The 13,983-nt window shown below is 36.3% G+C and overlaps 1 protein-coding gene across 2 annotated transcripts in view; it reads left to right on the top strand.

Moving 5' to 3' along the window:
- The first annotated feature begins 232 nt into the window (after positions 1 to 232).
- The window catches only part of LOC116178838 (protein gooseberry-like), a 38,213-nt gene continuing 24,462 nt past the window's right edge, over positions 233 to 13,983 (top strand). For both annotated transcript variants that reach the window (XM_031498463.1, XM_031498464.1), the window contains exon 1: positions 233 to 453. In XM_031498463.1, coding sequence (XP_031354323.1) covers positions 408 to 453 — 46 coding nt within the window. In that variant the 5' untranslated portion in view covers positions 233 to 407. The remainder of the gene's footprint in view (positions 454 to 13,983) is intronic.

Below are 13,983 nucleotides of genomic sequence, written 5' to 3' on the forward strand. Positions count from 1 at the left end.
CTCACCGAAAGGTGTTGATGGTAAGCGAACTTTCTAATTCTAAAATCGCAGAGGCGCGTTTTTTAAACTAATCCCATTAAAGGTGGTCTTTTCTGAATGAAACTGAATTGGTAGGCGCTTATGGTTACCAAAAGGTTACGGTTGTTATACCAAAACCACGCCTTTTAACCATCCTACCAATCACCATTCCAAAACCAAATAACAAAAGAAGCGGCCCCGTGGTAAAGGCGGGTTCTTTCAGGCACTTTCGAGGCGATCTGTACCACGGTGGTCAACGGTCATCGAGCCGTTCAGTTTTCTTTTATACCTGCGAGTGGATGTCGAGAGGTTTTTCGAGAATTTCCGATAAGCGCGATTTTTCGAGTTGTGAACCATCATCAGTGCTGTGTTTTAAGGTGATTTAGTCAATGGCATTAAATATGGCACCGTACTTCACCGGTTATCCATTTCAAGGTATGAATTAGTGTGACCTGGGGAGTTGTAAAGTTAAAGCGCGACGCAACCGCTTCTTTCGATAATTTAATCCCCAGACGTCAATATTTCCTACTCAAAATCTGATACTGGGAATTTTAATGCCGAAAGGAAGGAAAAAAAAACTAATAGCTGAAATGTGTCGGATAAAATTGGTTGGCTTATGTCAAGTTTTTCGAGATAAGTATCGTTGGCGGTGCAACCTACACTGTGTTAATGCCCTTAATGCATGTAAAACTCGAGTTAAATCTGTATTATTACCTTATCTTTACATCTCGATACCGACGCCCATGTATTAAGTATTCAAAATCGCTCTGTACGGTAATGGTAATAGGTCGACATAGCCTTTTGATACCTGCATAATGAAACAATTAAGATTTTTTTTAAGTGCAATTTTATGCAAGGCACATCTAATGCAAGCGAGCCTTTTTTTTCACCACCTCAGTCCAAAGGCGATAATACAAACTCAAAAGTAAATGCGATAAAGTTTGAGGTTACATAAAGCTGTGGCTTTTGTGGTTACGTCCCTATGCCCGCTATTTATGTTAAGGATAATGACGACTTACTTTACGTGTAATTACTGTCAACGTGCTTATAATTTCGCACTGGGGCTTGGTCTTTGTGGTATTTGAAAGTTTGGATAACGGGTAATATGTTGCACATTCTCGGCCTTTTTCGAAATATAAAACAAAAAACAATCTTTCTAAATGAAGGGCGTACAAAAAGCTGATGCGTCAATAGTACAGTTAAATTTCACTGTCATTGCGAAATATTTTGTGGTGACAAAGCAAAAACCGTATAGTCGACATAAGGGCATTGCTAAATGGATTGGTGTAGATTAGTGCGAATACGAATACGCCTTAAATATAAATATTGAAGGGAGCAATGGTGATAGTCACACACAGTTTAAAAGCTTTTAATCAGATTTGAAGTAATTGCATAATTTGCACCTCGTAAATGAATTTAAAAATGGTTATCATCCCCTAACTCGGCGTCCTGCTTTTATTGCGCGTATTTCGGTTTGGGCAAAGTGCTTCGTTGTACAATAATTAAAACGAAAGTTGTGCGCCTTTACTTTTGGAAAAAATCAACACGTATTATTTTTCACGCGAAATCCCTTGACAACTATTCTTATTTTGTGCGTCCTTCGCCAGCTTGGTGGGCAATTTGAAGTAACACTCCAAAGTTTCGCGTTGCGCTTTCAAATGATTGCATAAAACGATCACGAAGGTTCATATTCAACTAATAACGCACAAAACAATCACACATCAACAAAGAAACTCATCAGAATCATCAGTGGAATGAGCAGAAAAACTAACTACTTAAATCAAACCCTTCCCCATAACCGATTTGTGTCTTTTTTTATTTTTTCTGAATTGCGTTTCTTTGGGATTTAAAGTAGAAACATATGTTCGTTCATTAAAGTCAATTTTGTGCAATACCCAGCATACTGAATTTCATCAAGATAGAATTGTGGCACCATTTTGAAAAATCGGGGTCAATAATTAAAAAATTTCCAAAATCAGAACATTCTGAAGGGCCAGCCTTCCATGTCTTTATCTTTGCATTAAAGGGGTCTCCAACTCTTTGAGTCGTTTCCTCTAATATGACCATTTTGGGACCTCTCTAGCCCCCAAACTTTGTGCCTCTCTGTTTAGTTGGGAAAAAGCGAGGGAAAAAGTGTTTCCGTGTAAAATTAGTTAAGCAATGTGACAAAAAGCACAGGGGCGGCTTCTGAACTAGCGTAGGTCCTGTCTCCAAGAGCCGGCGAACTGGCAAAAATACATGTCAAGGAGGAAAAACAGGGTCTCGCCACTGATAAATAAAAGGTGCCAATTATTTGCGCCAAAACAGTGGTTAATTAGGATACACTAATGGGGTTGGTTAGGTTAGGTCAAAACTAAATTTTACAGTGAAACCACCTTTGGGATAACTCGGTTAGTTGTCATAAAACCAATTTTGCAATTTCTTAATTTTAACGGGAAAATTTTGATCTGACGAAGAAATGCCGCCCATTTGATTTTTAATTGTCAATCAATTTGTATCTTCACACGCACTATGATTTTATATTACGTTAACGTATTTCAGAGGACGTCTAAAAAATAAGAAAATGAGAAAAATGAGTTCTTTAAACCTATGGCGAGAAATGGACACTCTGTAAAATTAGTTTCTAATGTTCTTATGGAAGAATCTTTGTGACTTCGGTTGTTGACCCTCTCTTGCGTAACCTTCAAACGCGACACCCTCCAAAGTCCAACTTAACAAAAGACTAACCTCCGTGTTCTTGCACAAAACAAAAGCCATAGTTTCCTAAATCTTCAGCTAGTGGCGGCCTGATTTTTTTAAAAATCGTGCCAGGGACGACATCCTGTTTTTGGAAACCCAAGAGCGGTTCAGAAATCTTCCTGTCATTTTAAAAATATTTTGATGTACTGGCTGGCGGTATTGTGATGCTAGACAGTACACTGTATATTGATAACCAGCACATTAATATACAACAGTAGTACTTAGTACACCTTGGGTACTGAATATATACACAACCAGTTCTTTTTATACCTTTAAGGTATCAACAGGGTATAACCAAACAGCAGTGCCCTTTAGTACTGCTTAACGATTGATTAAATGTACATTCGGTTTTCTGATACCTTTAGGATTACACTAATACTGTCCTTCTTAATCTCGCTACCCATCAGTACAGGGGATGTCGATGCACGGGACACAATATAAAAAACCGCGTGTGTAAATGTCAACTATAAATGGCCGGGCATCTATAGAAATTATTGTATGTATGTAGAGGGTGTCGTATTTTTACGGTGTTACTAGATCCAACTTTTTAATTATCAAAGTGTAGCCCTTACTCGGATTAAAATTATTGCTCAAAGGTATTTCTTACATTCAAAAAACACGGTCGCTAGGATTCATCAAAGTCAAAGTGGGGCAGTTGACAATTGCACACACGGTTTTTTATATTTTTGATGTGAGCTAGGAAGGCCGACGCACTGTTGCCGGATCCTGTATGTAAAACTCTTCAGTTATGTCAAAATGACTGGGTGTAGAAAGCTGAAACTTGGTATGTAGGTTCCTTGGGAGCACTAAAAAAGGATTTTCCGAACGGGAAAAAAACAGGATTTTACGTGTTACAATTGAAACTGCGGAAGATAGACCGTAGGTTTGAAGTTGTTAAGGTGTAAGGATCATATAAAATACACTCCAAAACTCCACCCCTGTGAGTGTCACAGCAACCCTCTCATTCTCAAGGATTTTAAATGGCACGTGGGTGCCACATCAAATTAGAGGCATTTGTCCCTATGTTGTTATAGACACAATCGCAGTAATTAAATATTTTTGGAAGTATATATTAATGTTAGATGTTTATCTCGATCCATGTCATTAAAATGTTAAATTTTCGTCCTAAAGCCGGCCCTAAGCTACATGGCAAACTAAACGATACATAAAATACCGGAAGGAGCTAGTAACTTAGTTATTTTAAATGGCAACTCCTATTTTTTATTGCATTTTTATGGCAACCCATTTTTATCAGTTCATAGAGAAATAACAGGGCTTTCTTTTAGTGTACTTAAAAAAATTTAAATTGTGTACGACCACACCTATAGAGAACCAAAGTTAAGATATCTCAAAGCCTAAAAACTCAGTTTTGTTAAATGAAATGACCATTTTGTTACTTTAGATTTTATAGTGAATCAAAATTGACATTTTTCGATATTGCAAAGAAGAAGAATTGAAGATTGCAAACATGTGTTTGTTAGATTTAGATTGTTGAAATTTCCTTGTATACACTGTATTCTATATGCTAAGATTCGTGCAATGAACTTTGTTTAAGGTCCGATATACATAGATATAACACACGAAATTGTAGTAATCTTGACTTAAAAGCATTATAGATTAGAAAAAACTCACAGGAGTTTTGTAAATATTTACCGTACAATATACCTTGAAAACTAGATTTTAAAAATCCTTTACTGACGCCGCATTTTATACTATTAATGAATTTAATGTATAGATGTTGTATTGCTTCCTTTGACTTCTGTAAATGTTTCATGTGGGTATCAAAAGACCCGAAATTCCACGCAGAATCCAAAAATACAATAAAAAATAAAATTTTTTAAGGTTTTTAAGTAGTAGGCCATGGATCTTTCTTTAAATTTTGAAAAAAAAATTTTTGCCTCGATACATGGATACAATAAACCAACAAAATCTCCATAAATACATGGCTTACTAATTAAAAACAGTAAAAATTTGTTTTTTGCTACACTAGTTTCTACGCAAATATATCTAAAATAGGCACTTTTACTTATTGTCTACCTTAAATGAGATATGATTACATCGCCAAAAGTCAAACTTTTCCTTTTACACTTTCACAAGTCTTTATCTTCAACAGCAATAAAAACAGCAAAGATATACTGCAGTCTTAACGAAAATAGGGCACTATGAACATTTTTACAAAATCTAAAAGGACATTATTTATACCTTTTATTTTTGTTGAAAGGAATTAGAGACAAATTGTGGGAATTTTAGAGGCGTAGCTCGTAAACACAAAATTGTAGACACTCAGTCGAATTTAGTCCGTTCTCCCACCTAACTTTTGGATCTTTCATACTAAAGGAAATGTCTTAAAAATGAAGCAATGAAGCTCAAAACCGATTTCTAGCTTATCTTAAATATTACAAGGGTTTGATTGAATTTCACACGGAGACTTTTACACATTTTCGGAACTCCGTTTTGGATCTTGTTTTAAATATAGAATATTATTAATTAATTATTTTTCGATTCAAGGCAGAAAATCATTTCCCCACGGGGATGTCTAAGTCATAGCTTTTTGCAAAAATTAATGGAATTAGTGATTACAGTGGATTACAGTTACCTACTCGCTGTTATTGGGCCAGTCATGTCCCGCCTCTCATCGAAATCTGGATCTTGGGGGAGAAGATCTACCTTTCTTCTTTCATTTATCATAGGGATCGCACTTAAGCTGTTTTTGTCTACTGCAATAACGTTTTCCTTACGACGAAAAAAATACCATTTGGAAAGCTGCATTTTCATGCAACTGTTAACTGGCACTTACGATAACCTTAAGAATGGCTGTTATCAATATGTCGTGTTGATAGCACCATTAACTTTCCAGTCGAAGGCCCATTATTATGAAAAAAACCTTTATCTTTTCATAGCCTTTTGAATATCTCTCTCTAGTGTCTCAAATCTTTCTTCCACTTTTAATTTAAAGAAACCTTTAAACATCATACAATTTCTTGGAAACATTAGAAGTTTGGTTAACTTAAATGGTAAATTTAGAATTCAATACAAAACAATTACTTACGTTCCAATTCCATGCGTCCAAATTAGCGCAAAACTGTGGTATCAGTGTCATTTTGATGCACCCAAGTTAAGTAAGTTATCAAAACTATGGCAGTCGTAGATTCACTTTAATATTAACAATTTGATCACAGGACGGAAATCAATATAAAACTGGACCGAAACTATGACAGAAATTCATTTCACCTCCCCAATGTCCAAGGGGAAGAGCGCATGAACTTTAGGATAAGCGAAAAAAATTCGATACAAAGACATTTTGGCACAATTTCTAAAATATTCTAAATATAACATAAATAAATATAAATATATCATGTTGGCAAATGGGAAGGATTTTGTTCTACATTGTTAAAGAAAAAAACCTTCGAATGTGATCACATTTTTAAGCTAGTTTTTAAGGGAACAAAAAGTAACACTATTTTATCATCGAAAATGTTCTCCTATAAATCCTAAAATTGACGATTTTTGGGCATTTTTTTAAAATTTTCTTTTAACTATCCAAAAATTATTGTGTGTAGAAGCACCAAAGAATTAGCACCCCCTACCCCTCGTCAAATTCTGCTTAAGGCGCCTTCAACATTTAAAAAAATCAGTATTTTAGTCGAGGTCCAAATTAATTCCAGAAAACCCACTTCCCACGTGACATCTAGTGTGTGTCTATCTATTATTATTATTATTATTATTATTATCCCTCTCTTGTTTTTGGGCCCTCAACAGGCATGCGCCCAATTACAGTTTCTACTGTACTTACGCGACCTCTATCAGAGATCAAGCATACGTAAGGTGGCGTCTCCCTTTTTCTGAACTGCCTAACTCTGTCATAGATTTCCATCTATTTTGTGCCAACTTGTGCATCCATTCTCAAGTTTGTGACCCTTTTATTTCGAAAAACAAATACTAATGATTTTAATTTAAATATTGCATAGGCACTTGACGCTAAACTTTTGGATAAACTGTCTATATGGGTGTTCCATTTCAAATTACTAGATAGATGCCTAAGAATTTGGTACATTTCTCCTGAGGAATTGATTTCTTGCTTGTTTTAACTAACAGAGATTCCTTCCTTATGATCTCAAGCAGATTGAAATTTATAATTAATGATTTACTAGCATTGAGAACTATTCATCCATTAAACGACACGATTTACTGAAGATTGTGCGGTCTCGACTACCTCACTCATACTATCACCAGAAAAAAGATAACTAGTGTCATCCGCAAACATAACAATATTATCACCACTCTTGGATGTAATTGCACCAATTATATAGTATATGAATAGTAAGGGACCCTGTGGTACACCAGCTATAAGTTCCGATTTTAATGATCTTACGTTATTAGCTTGTACAATTTGGTTCCTAATACAGAGATACGAATTTAACCACTTATGTATAATAATAATATAAAATACGATTTCGGGTAAAATTTAATACAAAACTCGTCAGTAAAATGCCCCGAAGGGGCCTCGCACTTCAATATTCCCTCGCCAGTAATGTACCATTTTCCTGACTTTTATGTAAATAACTATAATAAAGTTTTTTTAAAGCTTTCTGCTCTACCAGAATAGTAGCCTTTTCTGGAACTGTTCATTTATTAAACCGTAGGGGAATTGGAGGTATTTTCACACATCCTATGTTTGTGTCAAAATCATTTTAAAGGCAAGTGGTTTGCAAAACAGCTGGAACTTAACGCAAAAACAATGTGTAAAGTTAATCAAATGTTTGAATCTAAGGCACTCCTCTCCTTAACTGTTCCTGACGCAAGTTAGCTTAAGTCTTCATTACTGTAATATGACCAACTCTTTGGACCCTTAGGGCACATTTTCTCAATGATTTAGTTCACATATGGTGACCAAAACACCAATGTTGCCTTAAACTGAGAGCCTTTTGCAAACCGTGGGGAATGTGTCGTGTATACTATAAAGATATCCGTTACTTTGGGTTCGGATATATTGGTTATTACTTATTACCATACAAGCGTTTGCGTTCTCCCATTATTTACGATACTGACACGTGTAGAAACCCGCTGTTTAATAAGTTGTTTTATTAATTAAATCTTTCCGAACAAAACGCTCTTAAATTAAGACGGGTACCCGGCACCGCCGCGACTATTTCAAAAATGTATAAATCGCCGTGGTCCCAAAAAAAATTGTATTAAAATTCCTATCTGATTGTCATAGGAAGTGACGCGTTTTTCAATCAGTGACCACCACTTTTACAAATGAATCCAAATGAGCAATAGGTGTCTGCCTTACCATCTGACTGTGTTACGTGTGTGATATGCGAGGTGGGCGTGCGGACATTTAAGAAAATGAAAAGCCGGTCCCGACCAGCGGTTGCTTTGATCTCCCTAATGCCTGTTTTCATCAACCAGATACTACACCTGATACATGATGCCATTTCATAAAAGCGGCACTAAAAGTATCATATAATAAATGCTAATTATGCGGAAGAGAGGCGAATGTTTATTGCTTTTTAGAAACGTACTAAAAGGGCACTTTATTATAATTTTAGACTTTTCAGAAAATGTTCACGCGTCGTCGTTAGTTAATTATAGTTTCTTGGAAGCAGCGAGTTTATTACTTTGAAAAATCATTCATTAGTGCTATACGAGTAGTAGCAATGCCGTAACTCTCAATCCGGGGTGGCCATTTAATCACTTTGCGAAATTGTATTATACGCTTATTGTTGACTTTGATGTTCCGCTACTTTTCCATTATAATTAAATAAATAACTGGTAACAAATGCAGCTCACGTTTCTGCAATAATTACATCCTGTACATCTCGTATTTTTAGTTCTATATGTATATTAGACCTGCATTGTTAGCTTTTGAACGAGCTTCAATTGGCAAATCGCATTAATAATCTACCCTCAAACGTCCCCAGCGAAAACAGGCAAAAAAATCAAATTACATTGAGCCGCAACGTAGCGATGATGCGCTTAACGTGGGACATAAGCTTACGAAATAAAAACATGGCCCGAGGCAACAATTTTTCCTTACCAACTTTGATCATAATAAACTTCTAAGCAACAAAAGGATTAATAATAATAAATTTATTCGGTTCCGAGGCATTTTTTGAATTGAATTATCGACAATGCCCGTCATTGGTCAACGAGATTACACGCGCAACTTAACTTTGCGAAAAGCTCAACAAGTAAACATTACAGGGTGGTCCATTCTTCGTCCACAATAGCGCGAACGGACGATTGAAACATTTTCCGTTCAATTCGGTATTTTGAAAAAAAGCTGTCCGAATGCATTAAAGACGCACCGAACACAATGGGAGCTTCGGCCGTAAAGCGGTTTTGTATTTAAATTATTGCACGGCCGGCCGAAAACGTAAAAGAGAATTTGTTATTTTAATCGGTCTGCGGCTTGGAAAAACTCCGAAACCAAGCGATCTCGCCGATAATCAAAATCATTAGGCCCCTTGACAGTAACGAATTTGCGGAGGGCCATTACCTTTGAAGATTGATGATGCAAGTAAATGAATAATTATCACTGCCTTCGTTGTGCAGTTCTGCTACTTGCCCAGAACAAGGGCGCATTTTATCTTGTTTAAATCTTACACAACGGTTGACAATACCTTGAAGAACGTTATTACAGAAAAGAGAACATATTACAATTAGCACTTGTTTTTGAATTATAACATTCAGTATTCATTGTTAAGAAGAGAAAGTCTTTAGGCGAAAGGCTTCTTTATAAAATCGCACCTTCTGTCTAACCGCCCAGGATTGTGTCTATAATAACACGAGAAGGTATAGAACGTACAACCGGGGGGTATATACTCCTAGACCCCCCCCCGGTGGTACGTTTTCCCTCAAAACATTCAGTTTTTTTCGTAAAGAACCATAGAATGAAAGGTCTCAACGAATGGAATTTCTACCAACCATAGCCTCCTTCACGACTCATTATCGTGATCGGATATAAATAATTCCTTATATCTCAAGAACAGATTGTCGGAGGATGGTACTCATAAAAGGCGATTTGGGCGTCTGGAAAATATGTCTATTGGCGATGTCAAAACCTTACGAGCTGGATGAGACATATCTATTGGTGAAGTCTTTGAGCTTTACAAGATACCGTTGAAAGTTTTTCCATACAACGTTTCGTTTGGGAGATATCATCAACAACTTTACAAACAAATTTCATAGAAAATGTAAACTGCGTCTGATAGGTATTTTCGCACGATTACCGTTGTGCGCGGGTACACCATCCTGTTGAAACTAAATTTCCAACTTTCGTTTTTTTTGTGTGGTACATCGTTGTATTGGTAACAAAAAATGCTACTCTACACAGTATGTACCTTTTTACGGGCCCTATAAAAACATAAATTTAATAATGATTTCTTTAAAATCTCAAATTTTTTAACGGTGTCTCGTAGAGCCAAGGAGTCACAATGAGAAAGTGTTTTTTAATCTTTTTGTATCTGTTCAAATAACATCACAAAAAATTAAAAACAAAATCGGCATATTTCGGTTTTTCTGACATGTCTTCGGAAGTAAAAGAAATAGAAAAACATTAAGTTGCCCCCCCCCCCTCCTACTTTCTGAAAATTTGTCATAGCTTCACCGTGATGGCGCTAGCTCTAATTGAAGTGGTGGTGCAAATGGGCTCATAACTAGATCAGGTGGCATAGATACCAGCGACAAAATAAGTAGTGGGAGGGGGGGGGGGCTATGTATACTGGACCCATCCCAAATGTATTTTCGGATTGCTAAAAAACGATAATGGCGTAAGAGGTATTATCGATGGCGCATGTGGGCGCATAACGAGCGCATTACTTTATAATAGTAGAGGGGTCAAGTTAACGGACCCTTGGCCCAATCGTTTGGCAGTTATCATGTTCATAGACAGACGGACACTATCGCCTTCCCTATAAAGCTTCCAGAGCTTTGCTCCACCAATTAATAATCTCTTCCACAAATTTAATACAACATTTTGAATTGCTGTTTTAAAAAAAATTGACGTCCGCCTGAAGATGACTGCTTATAGTTGAAACATGTCGCAAACCATCATTTACTTTATTAAATCTAAGGGGATCGGTTTTGTGCTTGAATTACCATGAACTACACACTACCCCATTTTGGGAACAACCATGGACATCATCCCTCAAAATTTCTTTGTGATACTAACAACAGAATAACTTTTTTCCTCGCGAACTAATTAATTAACACAACTATTTTCCTTAATTTAAGTGTTTCCCTTAAATTTATGTTTTTATACAAAAAAGTGTATTCTTTTAGAATATGTAATGAAAAGTAGTAGGTGTCATTAAAAAATAAGCTCCCCTTCACCATGCAGAAGTACGCCACTGACCACACATTTAAATTGCAAATATAAAGTTTAAAGATATTCCATATTCCCTAGCCCGCTGCTACGTCCTCCCGCAAAACGTTCAGCCCCATGAACTCTCATGTTAATGTTTCTAATCGATCATTGGGCATACCTTTCCCCATCGAGTGACCTCAAAGAAAAAAAATCAATGTTCTTTTCCCTACAAATAGGATTTCGTATACTCCATCTCCCTTTTTCTAAGAAAATTTCTTGAGTTTACCTAATCTGTAGAAAGGTGTTTAGCAAACTTGCTCGAAGGTTTTCAAAAAAATGCTATAAGACTTTTAACATTTGTTGAACAATTTCTATGAACATTTCCAAGAATTCCAAAAAAAAATGAACTTTCTACCATGAAAAACTTCGAAAATGTCTCGTGTTAATTTTTTATGAAGCACCATCTAAAATCCGTCGTACCCCTACGTCGTACTACGTTTTCTCTCAAAACGTTCAGCCCTAAGGATTTTCGTGACAATTTTTCATGATGGTCTATCGAAAAATTTTAAACCGGCGGCGGCGGGTCTGGGGGTAGGATCCCTGAAACTATCATAACATTTTCGTATAATTGGTGTACCTGGGGGTATTCCGGTGCTACGTCCTCGTGATAATGTTTTTAACGGACCATTGAACCTTTCTTTCCTCCGAAAAAAGATTCAATGTTCTTTTCCCTACAACTAGGGTTTCACTTACTCCATATCTTATTTCTAAGAAAGTTTCTTGAATTTACCTCATTTTTTGCCATGAAATATTTCAAAAAATGTTTAAAAAAAATGGTAATGTTTCTCAAAGCCCAAAAAAGTTCCTCAGACGTTTTCAAAAATAATGTCTACGGTTCCGGAAAAATTTTTAAAAATATCTAGCAAGACTGCAAAAGGCCTTGCTATAATCTCTTAGAAAATGTTCAGGAATCACGTGATAATTTTTTACAAGAGACCATCTAATCCTTTTTTCCATTAAATTAAATTAAATAAAGATAGAATCTTCCTTTTCTTATATCGTCACATCATGCTATCAGTGTACTACGTGTGTGGGGCGCTTAATCTATATCCTATAGCCCCCCCCCCCTCTAACCCTCTAAAAACGCTCGGCCGACTCTCGTGATACATTTTCATAAATGACCATCGAATCTTCTTTTTATGCCGCGTATTTCATACTCCACAACCTTCTGGTTTTACGTTCGACAGTCCCCTTTATGGTGTACGTGCGAAGTGCACTCGGGGAAAAATATTGATTCGGGGGGTTTGAGGAATATAGGAAATTTTACTTATCTCACGTTAGAACGGTGAATTAAAAAAAAACGAAACTTTGTTTGATTTTAAACAAATTCTACGGGGCTAGATTGTGTTGAAGCGAAGAAAGAAGCCATCAGCCATCGTAAGGTATATTCAACTATTCTCTATCCAAGATTTTGAAGATAAAGAGATAAAGAATACACAAGTGAAGACTCTTGATCGTCAAGTTTAAGGACAAACTAATCATGGTGTAATCGAACGGATCTTTTTGGGAGGAAGAAAGAGATGAATTTATATTCAAGCTCAACTTTCACAAGAAAAAAAGGCATCTTGAACGGAATGCGCTTACGGACTAAAAGAGAAGCTATACTGGGTATAATGATTTGAGAAGCCCAGTAATATGATCTTAAGAAAATTACGGGGACACTTTGTAACAAGGTTTCTACGAAGGGCCTTCAGATATCTCTAAGCTGATTCCTAGACAGACGGCCATTAAAGAACTATTGCTAAAAGTATCTCCAAAGACATTAGTTGTAGTCCGGATAATAAACAGCATACTTTTCTACGGCGGTTTCTAAGATTATTTTTTAAGACCAGAATGTTTCATATATTCTTAAGAAAATAAGCCAAACATTGTTTTCACATAAGATCATATATACTTCCTGCAAGGGTACGACAGATCACATATGAGTGATAATTCCGTGAAATGTTTGGAAAACCTTAGCCAGTCGTTCATAACGTTACAGTTGTAGAGGCTGGAGAACCCTTAAGGGCCATGAAGTCGGCACTCTGGTGCTACAGTAGGAAACATACTGGGCCCACTGCCCTTTCGTTCCTCTTAAATTTGCAGAAAAAACTTTTCAGCAGTTTTTCCCCATTTTCCACGCACAATTTTACGCTCGAAACTTTTGCGAGGAAACTTTAAACGTATACACGTAACAAATCGATTGCCTTCAGTTCCGCTATAATCACAGATACTCGCGTGTATAAAGTACCAATTGGCTACTATAATTACTATTAAAACTATTGTTTATAGGATGACGCCACTAACGCCATTATTTTAATTTAAAAGTTTTTATCATAATTGGAGTTTAGTTTAACGTAACATTTCGGCATTGAAATTGCAATTACTATTTCATGATCATTGCGTCTACAAATTGAAAATGTCGTACGCCCATTGTCGTAATTGAATTTTTGCGGAATTATTTCTTGCTGTTTGTTACAGATTAACTGGAGCGAGGCTTTTGTTTGAACTTCTGAAGGAATTCTGATTTGCCCTTTTAATGTACCCAGTGTTTTACACGAAAGCGAAAGCCCTCTGGTACCTATACCATCTCCTAAAGGGTGAACACCACCACAAAGCTTATTTTAATGATTACTCTATTTAAATTACCTCTCCCAATCGAACAACGTAATACCCGTAGGAAAGATAATTTTTCAGGTGAAGTAGACACTCCTAAAGGTCACTAAAGGACGAAGTAATCATTTTTTTCGGAATTCGGCAAGGTTCGGTTTACAAAAAAATGTAGCTATAGTAAAATTGGTCAACTTTCCAAACAGCTAATGTCCCTTTACCCTTTCAAAAACATTAGAGGATTGGGCAGTTCAAGAATCTATCAG

The sequence above is a fragment of the Photinus pyralis genome, unplaced genomic scaffold (genome assembly GCF_008802855.1).
Source record: "Photinus pyralis isolate 1611_PpyrPB1 unplaced genomic scaffold, Ppyr1.3 Ppyr1.4_LG8, whole genome shotgun sequence".
NCBI lineage: Eukaryota > Metazoa > Arthropoda > Insecta > Coleoptera > Lampyridae > Photinus > Photinus pyralis.